This window comes from Arachis ipaensis, chromosome B3 (assembly GCF_059453495.1).
Source record: "Arachis ipaensis isolate K30076 ecotype BB chromosome B3, ASM5945349v1, whole genome shotgun sequence".
NCBI classification, from domain to species: Eukaryota; Viridiplantae; Streptophyta; class Magnoliopsida; order Fabales; family Fabaceae; genus Arachis; species Arachis ipaensis.
In genome coordinates, this window is record NC_142438.1 from 113,196,035 (window position 1) to 113,209,945 (window position 13,911).

Sequence of the window (13,911 nt, forward strand, 5' to 3'; positions counted from 1 at the left end):
CCCCGGATCATCTCCCATCGGCTGAATATGCTGCTCCGGTCTTACTCGCCCGAATATTGGTCGTTTTCTCTGGGATTTGGTGGGGTATGAGAATGCTAAAGTGAATCGAATGAACTTGGTTCGAACTCCTTATATAGCCGAAATCTGTGTAATTCGAATCAAGTAGATTCGAATTACTAAGTCTCACCAAATTCACCTAATTCGAATCAATATGATTCGAACTTCACTCAAGTGCCGTTTTCCAAGTAATTCGAAATGATATGACTCGAACTACTCTAACATAATTCGAAATAAGTTGTTTCGAATTATTAAGGAATTTTGCATGCATAATTCGTTTCTAATTGATTCGAATTACGTGGGAATAGTCTTTGATAGTAATTCGATTTGAATCAATTCGAATTACTTGCAAATTGGATTCAAATCCTTTTGATTCGAATTATATAAAAATCTGTTCTGGTGGATTGACGTATCGAAATTTGATTTGGCAGATTTAGGTTAAACTGAGCTCCCCTTGGCTCATTTGGGTTTTTTACCTAATATTTTATGTATCTGTTTAATTATATATTATAATTAAAATATTTTTATCATTATTTTTTAAAATAAAAAATATATTCTAAATTAGTAAATTAATTAGTTCATTTTAAAATTTTATATGTAACATAGGTACATATAATAGAACAAAAGATAAAAAATAAGTAATAAGGATGAATAAATCGAGAATAAAATAAAATATATAAAGTCACGAAAAAAATAAAATATTAGATTGATACCTAAACTATAATTGTTTGAATTAAAAATTACAATTGAAAATATCAAAAAGAAAAATAATGAAATTGAAAGATACATAGAGTCATGGAGAGCTATATAAAAAAAATTGGAGAATTTAAAATTTACTTTTTGATGAAGAGAAGATGATCATTAGACAAGAAATAGAAAAAGAAAGTTGAAAATATAAAAATAAGAAGAGGGTTTAAGAGAATAAAGAATTGACGGTACAATAATTAAATTTGATTAGGTTAAATAATAGTCAAAATGATAAAAAAATAAAATAATAAATTTAAAATTTTAGCTAATTGAATTTATTTTATTTGTAATGGGGTCATTTAAAATTTGAAATGGGGGCATATTATATATAACTATATCTTTTAAAACAAAAATTAAAAACATCATGGGGGCAAGTGCCCCCTCATTTGTATGCTTGGGTCCGTCCCTGATAATATGCTAATCCAAATTAAACCTACCCGTATCTCATATTCCCATTTCAACCCGCCGACCCAAAGCCCCCTTTTTGAACTTATCTCCCAATAAGCAGAGACGCTAGCGATGGAGAACGGTGTCTTCGGACTGGCGACTTCAGGACAGTGACATAAGAGCTTTGAAGACGAGAAGACTGGTTGCTCCTACGGCGATGGGATGACGACGGGGTTGTGCCGGCGAGGAGGTCGAAGACGATCGGGGATGTTAATGTGACTAGAGGAGATAAATAGCAGACCGGAAAGAGAAGACTTTCGCTAATATTGTCGTACATTGTGGATAAGTGAATTAACAACGATAATGTATTTCATTCCACTCACACAATCCAAGATTGCAAGATTAAGATGAAGGATAATTTTGGCAAAAAAATGAAAAAGACTTGATGATAATGAGTTTGCTCTTTTTTGTACTTTTGGTGAGTGTTCTTTGTGAGACTTTTTTTATTTTTCTTTTTTTATTAGAAATACAATTTAAGCTATTATCATTGCTGAGAATATTAGTGAGGTAGTTTGTACTGTACATAATTTGTAATTTTAATTTAGTGATTGAACAACTATGAACAACATTCATCTTTATAAAAGTCTTTCTTTCAAATTTATATTTAATAAACTATAAATTACATTAAAACTATGCAATCTTTAAATCTTTAGATATTATTTAAGTTAATTAATTATTTAATATTATTTAAGATATACTCAATCATAATTTAAAATTATATACTATTTAATCTAAATTAATACATAAAATTCTATACTAACTGGAGAAATATAAAATTTTATGCTTTGGTTTAGATCTATTTAACTGGATTTAAATAAATTATAATTTTAAAATTATATTTAAATTTAGAATTTTAGTTATTATTTAAATTGAATTATATACATTTTTAAGTTATGACGGTATATTTTTTAAATAATATGATATAGATCAGATAATCATTGATTTAGTTTATTAATTTTAAAAATAATTAAATTAAACTAAATCAATACAATTTTTTTGTTAACTATAAAAATATACTACTAAAATTATATAAAACCAAATACGAGATTAGTTAAAGAACAATAATAATATAAATTTCGATTTACATGAAAATGTGTAACATATTACTGCAAGTTAAAAAACAGTGTGTCAAAAAACTGATACCTCATCTAATATTTTCAGTTTACAATCAGGTGGAGATAAAAGTGATTTTTTTTTATTATAATTGACTCATATTTATCTAACATTTGAAATATCAGTTTAACGACGAAAAAGTTTTATATATTTCTCATTACTCATTTATAGGAAAGCAACTCTCTATGTATGGTGTACACTATACGTCGCATGGAATTGGACAAGAAAATATTACTTCTACTTATGTAAGGCCTTCTCCATTAGAGATAAGATCTAAATAATTCTTAACTCTACCAACGAGGCTCTCATTGACAAGAACTCCACTGTCTGTCTTAACAAATAATACGTATAATTAATGATTACCAAATGATTTATGCACCAATATTTAAAAAAAGTATGCTTCATCGGAAATCATTTATATAACATAGATTTATTACAATTCTAGCATATTCCAGTGTACAAGGACTCACCAATAATCTAACGCAAGTCGTTCTGCAAAATTAGCTTCCGTCACACTGCGGTTCCCAAAGACCGTGCCTAACAGGAATGTAATTTAGAAAAGATGGTAACTATTATTATATTCTTTTCTTTTCTATAGTGTCTAACTTTTAATTGAATAAAATTGAACTTTTTGTCAAGAAATTCTAATATAAATGGGAAGCAAAAAAGACAATCTTCCTTTGTTGTTACTTTGGTGGCTATTAATTTGGCACAACTTTATGAAGATATACACTTATCGACTGTTAAGGTGCACCCACTAAGCAGTGATACACAAAGTGGCCAAAATGTTGATCCTTTTGTTGATTATGAAGGTAATTTTCTATTATATCAAGAATTTAAGTTGGTAGCTTGCAAGAAATATGAATTATTAGTAATACATCAACATATATGTTTTTACTTTTTATAATTTTTATTTATTGTAGTTGTTAATGCTTATGATAATTCAATGTTGAATGTGAATTTAAAAGATTATTTTATACCATCTTCAGAAACTTTAGACGTTATGTATAAATTTTATCTTTATGTTTATTTGTATCTTTGTGTACATCATAGACTAAATTGCATTGGTATGATAACTGAGTATCTAAAGAGAGTTCATTTAGCAGGTGTGTAGGATATAGGAGATCTTTTTTATCAATGTCAACATTGTAAAGTATGGATGTGGTCTGATGAAAGACTTGCTAAATCCAAACAGTCACTGTAACCAAAGTTTTCATTATGTTGTATGGAAGGAAAGATTGAACTTCCTCTACTTTCTGTGCCTCCTGATAATGAGCACATTCAGCTTCATACTGAAGGAGATCAAAGAAGTATTAATTTTCTGAAAAATATAAAGGCATTTAATTCAATGTTTTGTTTTACATCAATAGCCAAAAAAATTGACCGTGGGGTGAATAATGGGATTGCTCCTCCAATTTTTAAGCTTGGGTGTCAAAACTACTATAGCATATTAGCATTGGTAGTCTACTTCCTCCGGATAGTCTACGACCAACATTTGTCCAGTTATATATATCTATGACACAGAAAATGAGATTGATAATCGGATAGGCACACTTCGATAATTTTTATGCAACCAGTCAAATAGTTATTTTTTATCTATGAGAGAGAATAACATATATTTATTGTGTTTTTTTTCTTTGCAGTTCCAATGAAGCTGTAAATGAGCGAGAGAGAAAAATTGTGACAACATTAAAAAATATGCTAGACAAATATAACAGTTTGGCAAAGAATTTTTACTATGCAAGAGATAGGTACTAACAGGAAAATTGCACAAACATAAAACTTAAGTTGATTAGTAAAAAGACTACAGATGACAAGACATACAACTTCCCATCTGCATCTGAAGTGGCTGCATTGATTGTTGGTGATGTCGAACAACTAAGCAAAGATAGAGATATTATTATAGAGAGTCAAACTAGAAAGCTCCAACGGATTGATGTTTTTCACCCATCTTATTTAGCTTTGCAATATCCATTATTGTTTCTGTATGGGGAGGATAGGTTTTAGTTGGGTATTGCAACATCAAATTCTATCTCTGCTAGGCCTTCAAAGAAAAACAAAACAATCACTTTACGACAATTCTTTATTTCGCCTATAGAAAAGGATGGGTGAATTTCCGTTAATTCTGAGATAAAAAGATTATTCCAATAGTTTCTTATGGATGCCTACACAATGGTGAAATCAGAGAGGTTAAAATTTTTTAGGTTTAAACAACCACAGTTGAGGGTTGACAAATACAAATGTCTGCATAAAAGTCTAATAAACAGGGATGTAAAGCTGCAAGGCTTGGTAGAAGAATCATTCTTTCCAGTACTTTTACCGATGGACCTAGGTACATGATGAATAATTGCAAAGATGCATTTGTAATTTGCATATATGCAGGATATTCTAGGGGTGCACGCGGATCGGATCGGATCAGATATGACCGAAATTTCAATCCGATCCGCACTAAAATCATCAGATCGGATCTAATATCTACAATTTTTAAGCTTGGATCTGATCCGATCCGGATATTTGCTGATCAGATCGGATTGAATATCAGATATATCCGCAAAATACAAAAATATTTTTAAAAGCTTATTTTTATTAAAAAATATTAATAAAATTTTTTTTCTATTTTTTAAATATATTTACTCTTAAAATAATATTAAACATACTTTTCTTAAATAATAATATTAAAATAATACAACATATATGATAATTATTAGTTAAAATAAAATATAAGAAGAATATTTACTTATTTATTTATTTTTACGGATCCGTGAATATGCGGATAGCTACATAAAATCCGCAATCCGATTCTATAAGTGTGTGGATCGAATCCATATCTGTAATTTTCGGATCGGATTCGGATAAATATCGCGGATATGCGGATCAGATCCGATCCATGAACACTTCTAGGATATCCTAGCTATTTTATCACTATAACATGTAACCTTAAATGGGATGAGATAAAAAGAGAAGTGACTCCCATTGGATTGAAGGCAGAAGACTGCCCTGATATATTGTGTCGAGTTTTCAAAATCAAGCTTGATGGTTTGATTGATGACCTAAATGAAAGAAAAATCTTTGGCAAAATTTTAGGATGTAAGTCTGTGTTTATGCAACACATTATTAAAATTTTATGTTGTAATGTTTTACTCATTTATTTTTTTTCAATTTTCAGATGTTTGTACTATAGAGTTTTAAAAGAGAGGGCTTCCGCATGCACATATCATTTTATTCATGAGTAACGAGTTCAAGCCACAAACACCAGATGACATAGACAAACATATAACGGCTGAGATTTCTGATGAAAATAAAAGGCCAAATCAAAATTACATGGTACATGGTCCATGTGGTCCGTACAACAAGAATTCAACTTGCATGAAGAATGGATCCTGTTCAAAGTTTTATCCTAAAGAGTTTAGGCAGCGAACACTCATTGATGAAGCTGGATTTTTCAAATATAGGCATACTGATAATAGTCGAACATTGAAGAAAAGAGAATGTGTACTAGATAATAAGTTTATTGTTTCATATAATCTAGAATTTTTGCTCTCAAGTTCCGGTGCCACATAAATGTGGGATACACATGCCAAACAAGTTCTATTAAGTATCTTAAGTATGTACACAAGGGTAATGATTGCATAACAGCTACCCTATACAACGCTGGTGATTCGTCAGAAGCCACACAAGTTGTTGACGAAATTAGAAATTACTACGATTGTAGGTACACTTCGGCATGTGAGGTAGTCTGTCGTTTATTTGGATACGAAATCCAAGAGAAAGAACCATTTGTGATTAGACTTCCATTCCATTTGGAGGATGAGCAACTTGTGGTTTATAGTGAAACTTCTAATGTAAATGATATCGTCAAAAAAGCAGTATCTCATAAGTCCATATTTCTGGTATGGATGGCGGCGAATATGTCATATCCCTATGCTCGAAGTCTGACTTATACTGAATTTTCAACCAAGTTTGTTTGGAAGGACGATGCTTCAAAGTGGTTTCCTCAAAAGCAAAGCTTTGCAATCGGAAGGTTGACTCATGTACCTGCAGGTAATGATGAATTTATATTTAATTTTGATCTTATTTATTTGATGATTTAAATTTAAAATCTTAACAGCATGTACCTCACGTCTATTTTATTCGATTTATCTATACTAGAAAGTAAATGTTCAAATAACTTTCAACAGTTATAATCTAATACTCTATAGATTATACAATTTTAGCATTGTTCTCTATTTTTTAGAAAAAATAATTTTATACGCATGTGTAGCTACATAATAATTAAAATTGTGTAGCCTAATTCATTTAGCAACTTAGAAGTGGAATTTTAACAAAGTTTTTTGCAGCAAATATCGAAGAATATTACCAACAATTTCTCTTGAATACTCAAAGAGAATGTATAGATTTTCGAGATATAAGAACAGTAGGAGGAACAATTCATGCTACTTATAGAGATGCATGCTTCGCTCTTGAACTCTTGCAAGATGATAGAGAATTCATGGATGCAATTAAGGAAGCAAGCTCGTGAGCCTCAGGATCATATGTCAGGAGGTTGTTTGTCATTCTATTAACATCCAAAAATATCTCAAGACCAGAACATGTCTGAGATAGATATTGGCATGAACTCTCAGATGATATTTTTTGTATCGACAAAGAACGGTGATGAACATAAAGGTGAGTTTTTATTAATTACAATTATAAAAGTCTTTTATTATTGATCACTTTTATTTTGATTAAATTTTTACAGTATTGTATAATATGCAGAGTTAACCATGTTAGATGATGAGATTAAGCAGTTGTGCTTAATGGATATAGACAAGATCTTACATTCCTATAGTAAAACCTTGAAAGACTATCATCCTATGCCTTTAGCAACTAAAGTTGATAGTTCTTTGTTAACCGAAAGAGTTATCAGGGAAGAGATAAACTTTAACAAAGATGAGTTAAAGAAAAATGCCTCAGACATGTTAGCCATCGCAATACCTGAGTAGAAACATGCATTCGATAACATTGTTACAGCTGTATATTATGGTGAAGGGGTTTTTTCTTTGTGTATGGTCATAGGGATACTGAAAAAATATTTCTCTGGAACCTTACGTCCGCTGAGATTCACTCAAAAGGATGATATTGTGTTAAACGTTACTTCAAGTATTATTGCTTCTTTACTTCTTTCCAATGGAAGAACGGTACACTCAAGGTTCAAAATACTACTGAATATAATTGAGGATTTTATATGTAACATCAAACCTGGTTCTCCTCAAGCAATTTTGCTATTGAAAGCCAAATTTATAATTTGGGATGAGGTTCCAATGGTTAGTAGGTACTGCTATGAAGCGCTCGATAAATACTTGGGTGATATCAAGAAGTTTTCTCTAACATATAACAAAGATTTGTCTTTTGGAGGAAACGTGGTTGTACTAGGTAGAGACTTTAGACAAATCCTTCCTATCATTCCATGAGGATCGAGACAAGATATGGTTCATTCAACTGTGAATTCATTTTTATCAGGTGCTCAAACTAACAAAAAATATGAGACTCTCTGTAGGAACAACTTCTTCAGATCAAAATGAGACAGAGCAATTTAGTAAGTAGTTATTGAAAGTTGGTGATGGTCTAATAAGTGATATAGATGGTGAATTTGAGATATGTCTTCCGGAAGATATTGTTATTTCTTCTTCGGACTAGACATTTGATGAATTGGTTCATTTTTCTTATCCAAATATTTGAAAAATATGTCTTCAAATAATTTTTTCAAAGCAAGAACTATACTGGCTCCCACGTTGGACATCGCTGAAGAGGTCAACAACTATCTGATGACTATCATTCCTGGAGGCAAAAAATTATATCTTAGTTCGGATTCAATTTGTATAGATGAAGGGAATATGGAAAGTCAACTAGATCTTTATGATCCTGAATTACTGAATAGCATAAATTACTCTGGTTTACCTCTACATAAATTGATACTTAAGGTTGGTGTTCCTATGATGTTACTAAGGAATATTGACCAATCCAGTGGTCTTTATAATGGTACAAGGCTACAAGTTAAAAAGCTTGAAAATCATGTCATAGAATGTGAAGTCTTAATAGGTAACAATGTTGGTCATATTGCTTTGATTCCAAAAATGAATATATGGTACCAACAAATAAAACTGTCCCAATTAGATTTTAACAAAGACAGTTTTCCGTAATAGTATCTTTTACCATGACAATTAATAAGTCTCAGGAACAAACTTTATCTCACATTGGATTTACACATGGCCAACTATATACAGCATTTTCAAGAGTTAAGAGTAAGAGAGGTTTAAAAGTTTTGCTTATAAATCACGTAGGAATATCTGCAAATTCAACCATCAATATTGTTTATAAAGAAGTCTTAAAAAAAATAGAATTCTAACGTAAATATTATAATTTTATTTTAAATTTTGTATTAAAATTAATATATAATTATTTTACTTTAAAAAAATATAAAATAATAATTACTCACTGTTTTTATGTTAAACTTTGATTTTGATAATAATTATTTTGTGTGCTTTTTCTTAAAATATTTAAACATATAAAAATATTTTTTACTTTTATAAATTTTTCCGTGTTGAGCACGGGTTCATATACTAGTTAATTATAGTAATATGATATGAGAAATTAATAATTTTTAGATTAATTTTATTAATTATTTAGAGTATTAATTATATTAAGATGCTATAAAAAATTAGTATTTTTAAGATTAATTTTATTAAATTGATAGGATAATCGCTAACTTGGGGAATAAATCGAAAATGAAAAAAAAATATATGTAGTAAGTTCTAAGGTTTAAATGAAAAGATGGACGAAGGATAAGAAGAAAAAAAAAGAAACCCTAAACCATAAATCCTAAATCCTAAATCATAAATTAGTAATTTTTAAAGTAGCTTGATTAGTTATAATATTATATATATTGAAAATTTGTGATTTTGTTATATTAATTTTATTAATTATAGTTAATGATTTGGAGAATAATTTTATTAATTATATAGTAAGATATTATGTAAAATTAGTAATTTTTTAGAGTAACTTTATAGATTATAGTAATATGATTTAGGAAATTAGTTATTTTTTAGTAATTTTATTAATTATAGTAATATAATATGAGAAATTAGTAAATTTATAAAGTAATTTTATTAATTATAATAATATGATATTAGAAATTAATAATTGTTAGATTAATTTTATTAATTATTGTAATATGTTATAAAAATTTATTAATTATATAGAATATTAATTATAGTAAGATGTTATAAAAAATTAATATTTTTTAGATTATTTTTATCAAATTGATAGGTGTTGCCGCTAACTTGGAGAATTAATCGAAAATAGAAAAAAAATATATGTAGAAAGTTCTAAGGTTCAAATAATAGGATGGAACATATTGAAGATAAGAAGAAGAAAAAGAAACCCTAAATTGTGAATCCTAAATTCTAAATCTTAAATACTAAACCTTAAATTAGTTATCTTTTTAGTAGTTTTATTAACTACAGTAATATAATCGGAGAAACTACTAAAATTTTAATGTAATTTTATTATCATAATAATATGATATGAGAAATTAATAATTATTAGATTAATTTTATTAATTATAGTAATATGTCTTACAAATTTGTTAATTATTTAGAGTATAGTAATATGCTATAAAAAATAATATCTTTTAAATTAATTTTATCAAATTGATAGGTGTTACCACTGATTTGGGGAATAAATCAAAAATGAAAAAAATATATGTAAAAAGTTTTAATGTTCAAATAACAGAGATGGACGTATATTAAGAATAAGAAGAAGAAAAGAAAATTCTAAATCCTAAACCCTAAATCTTAAACCCAACTCTAAACCTAAAAATATAAATTAGTAATTTTTAGATTAACTTAATTAATTATAATAAAAAATATATATTGAAAATTAGTGATATGTTACATTAATTTTATTAATTATAATTAAATGATATGGAAAATAATTTATTCATTATATAGTAAGATGTTATGTGAAATTAGTAATTTTTTAGAATAATTTTATAAGTTATAGTAATATGATTTAGGAAACTATTATTTTTTTGGTAATTTTATTAATCATAGTAATATAATCTAATAAATTAGTAAATTTTTAAAGTAATTTTATTAATTATAATAATATGATATGAGAAATTAATAATTGCTAAATTAATTTTATTAATTATAATTGTCATAAAAATTAATTAATTATTTAGAGTATTAATTATAATATGATGCTATAAAAAAGTAGTATTTTTAGATTAATTTTATTAAATTGATAGGTGTTACCACTAAGGACTAACTTGAGGAATAAATCAAAAATAAAAAAATATATGTAATAATTTTTAAAGTTCAAATGAAAGAATAGATGTATATCAAGGATGAGAAGAAGAGAAAAAAATTCTAAACCTCAACCATTAAACCTTGAATCCTAAACCCTAAATCCTAAATCCTAAACTCTAACCCTAAATCCTAAATCTTAAACCCTAAATATAAATTAATAATTTTTAGAGTAACTTAATTAATTATAGTAATATATGTATTGAAAATTAGTGATTTTGTTATATTAATTTTATTAATTATAGTTAAATGATATGAAGAATAATTTTATTAATTATATAGTAAGATGTTATGTGAAGTTAGCAATTTTTTAGAATAACTTTATAAGTTATAGTAATATGATTTAGGAAATTAGTTATTTTTAGTAATTTTATTAATTATAGTAATATAATCTGAGAAATTAGTAAATTTTTAAAGTAATTTTATTAATTACAATAATATAATATTAAAAATTAATAATTGTTAGATTTATTTTGTTAATTATAGTAATATGTTATAAAAATTTATTAATTATTTAGAGTATTAATTATAGTATGATGTTATAAAAAATTAATATTTTTAGATTAATTTTATTAAATTGATAGGTGTTACCGCTGACTTGGCGAATAAATCGAAAATAAAATAAAATATATATAGTAAGTTCTAAAGTTCAAATAAAAGAATGGACGTATATCAAAAATAAAAAAATAAAAAAAACTCTAAAATCCTAAACCTTAAATACTAATTAATAAAATATTAATTTTTTTACAACATCTTACTGTAATTAATATTCTAAACAATTAATATTTTTTTATGACATATTACTATAGTTAATAAAATTAATCTAACCTAATTATTAATTTCTCATTAATAGAATTATCCGAAATAATAATTAATTTTTTAAATTATGTTACTATAACTTATAAAGTTATTTTTAAAAAAAATTATTAATTTCACATGACATCTTACTATAATTAATAAAGTTATTTTTTATATTATTTAACTATAATTAATAAAATTAATCTAAAGAAATTTATTTTTCAAAGTATATTACTATAGTTAATAAAAGTAATATAACAAGTAGAATCTGTGAATTTGCTACAGGAAAGGTGAAAGGCATTTTGGCTGGTTCCATTATGATGGGCCCACCACATTTTCTCTTGTTCTGCAATGTTCGTCGAATTGAGTTGAATTTGGGTACAATTCTTTCATTTTAAAATGGAATTACGTAAATTTTACTTAAACTTTAAATCTCTCGGTCAATTGTTTACCCAGTTAAATGCAAAAAACACAGTAGAATCACATAACGTATGCTGTTGGTGTGCTTGGATCCGTCTTAAAAGAAAGATTTACACTGAACACTTTTTTAATTTCAAACAATCAAGAGTTTCATAGTTTAAAAACGCCAAATTTCATCTAACGAGTCACGGTAATTTTTAGCGGAACGTGGACAGTAAATTTCGAGTGTGCTGGGAAAGACAGTGCCAAAACCACGATAGCTGAGTGGGGAGAAGAAGAAATTGGTAGCGCGACTAAAGAGAGAATAAGAGAGGCCGTGGAGAGATTTAAATTGTCGATGATGGAGATAATAGAAAGGGCGGTGCGCTTACTACGAGCGCTTACTACGACAGAAAAAAAAGAAAGAGAATTAGAAAGAGAAGAGAAGAGAGACGGCCGTAATAGTTAACTAAATATTGAGGGTCTAACTAATTTTAACAATTAAGTTAAATATATTTATTTAAAAAATTAAAAAATGATCCCTCTATATTTTTTATGCAATTACAAAAAAGACCCATTAAAATGAACATTTTTATTTTGCCGTGTTTGGCGCACTATCAGTCAAATTGATTTTTGACGTTTCGATGTCATAAAGAAAGCTTGCCTACTCAATCCATGCCCTTTTTTGTCTATCAGCTTTTGTTTCTCTGGGAGTGAAAAAACATTTGAGGATAAGAAAGACAATAATTTTGACATTTGAAATTATTTAAAAGAAAATGTCTGTAAAATTTTCGCTGACTTTTTTATTTAAAATTCAAATTCAAATCAATAAGTATTTTATTATAGTTTTTAGCTCTAATTGTAAGGGTGTGTTTGGCAAATACGTTACAAGAGAAGAAGTACGTTTAGCCTTCTTGAAAGTTTCAATTTTTTGTTTGGCAAACTTTTGATCCATGAACGCAGAAGTGATTTTATTCTCAAAACCACGTTTACAAGAAGCTACAATTTTGAGCTTCTGCGTTTCACCAACGGGCTTTTACCCATCAATACTCCATCTTTATTTATCTTTTACCAACTTTATCCTTTATACATGTTATTATATTATTTATAGAATTCTTATTATTTTTGTTTACATGAACTCTTTTTTTCTATTATTTATTATTTTTTTATTAATCATTTTTTCGATATTATACACTTTTATAATTACAATTTTTTGTATTATTTTTATTATCTTTTTATAATATGATTTATTGACTCTATTAGGTAAAATAAATTAAAAAAAAAATAATTGTAAATAATAATAATAATAAATTATAGCATATTAAAAAAGAGTATTAAGAGTACTAAAAATATACTATATAAAAAAATATTATAAATTTTTTTTGATTTATTTCAATTACTACCAAGATCAATATTTAATTTTTTTATTATTCTTAGTACTCTCTAAAATTTATATTTTGTTAGTTTTAATTAAAAATATATTTTGCCAATTTTTATATATTTTTTTTATTTTAGTGTATAAATATTAATTTTATTATAGAATTAATTAATAAGATCTATTCAAATATCTAAATTAAAATGATAAGATAATTATTTAAGTTGGTGTCTATTTTAGTAATTTTTTTATCTAAAAGTGATTTTGAGTAGTATAATCCAAACAACATTTATTTTACTATAATCCATTTTGATATAAAGATTGCCAAACATAAATCACTTTGACACAAACTTACTTTTCATCAAAATCAAGTTTGCAAAATCAATTTTATACAAACTCCCGTTTGCAAACTGTAATCCAAACACACACTAAGTGCAATGTGTAACACAATAAAAATAACTATTTGTTGAACATTTGAAGCTTCGCTTGTCGATCAACTAACCACTTACTAAATTTTTATTATTATATATATTAATTAATATTAATATTAATATTAATATATTATTATTGAACTAGAGTTATTGATAGTAGTATTTTAGAATGAGGTTGAAAAATAAATAGTGGTGATAG

The 13,911-nt window shown here is 26.8% G+C and overlaps 2 protein-coding genes across 2 annotated transcripts; both read left to right on the forward strand.

The window, feature by feature from the left end:
- The first annotated feature begins 5,589 nt into the window (after window positions 1–5,589).
- On the forward strand, window positions 5,590–7,346 carry LOC107633452 (uncharacterized). Its single transcript, XM_016337079.1, has 4 exons — window positions 5,590–5,856; window positions 5,910–6,405; window positions 6,946–7,029; window positions 7,120–7,346. The coding sequence occupies exons 1-4, from the start codon at window positions 5,590–5,592 to the stop codon at window positions 7,344–7,346; spliced, it is 1,074 nt and encodes a 357-aa protein (XP_016192565.1).
- A 741-nt stretch (window positions 7,347–8,087) lies between these two features.
- LOC107633454 (uncharacterized) lies at window positions 8,088–8,543 on the forward strand. Its single transcript, XM_016337080.1, has one exon. It carries the CDS (start codon window positions 8,088–8,090, stop codon window positions 8,541–8,543), a length of 456 nt encoding a protein of 151 aa, XP_016192566.1.
- The last annotated feature ends 5,368 nt before the right edge of the window (window positions 8,544–13,911 follow it).

What these genes read in the sequence shown, in the direction of transcription:
- LOC107633452 (XM_016337079.1), top strand. Translation starts at nt 5,590, where the DNA reads ATGAGTAACGAGTTCAAGCCACAAACACCAGATGACATAGACAAACAT. An exon ending in GTTGACTCATGTACCTGCAG is followed by an intron (nt 6,406 to 6,945) that starts GTAATGATGAAT and finishes AAATATCTCAAG; the next exon opens with ACCAGAACATGTCTGAGATA. An exon ending in GAACGGTGATGAACATAAAG is followed by an intron (nt 7,030 to 7,119) that starts GTGAGTTTTTAT and finishes TATAATATGCAG; the next exon opens with AGTTAACCATGTTAGATGAT.
- LOC107633454 (XM_016337080.1), top strand. Translation starts at nt 8,088, where the DNA reads ATGTCTTCAAATAATTTTTTCAAAGCAAGAACTATACTGGCTCCCACG.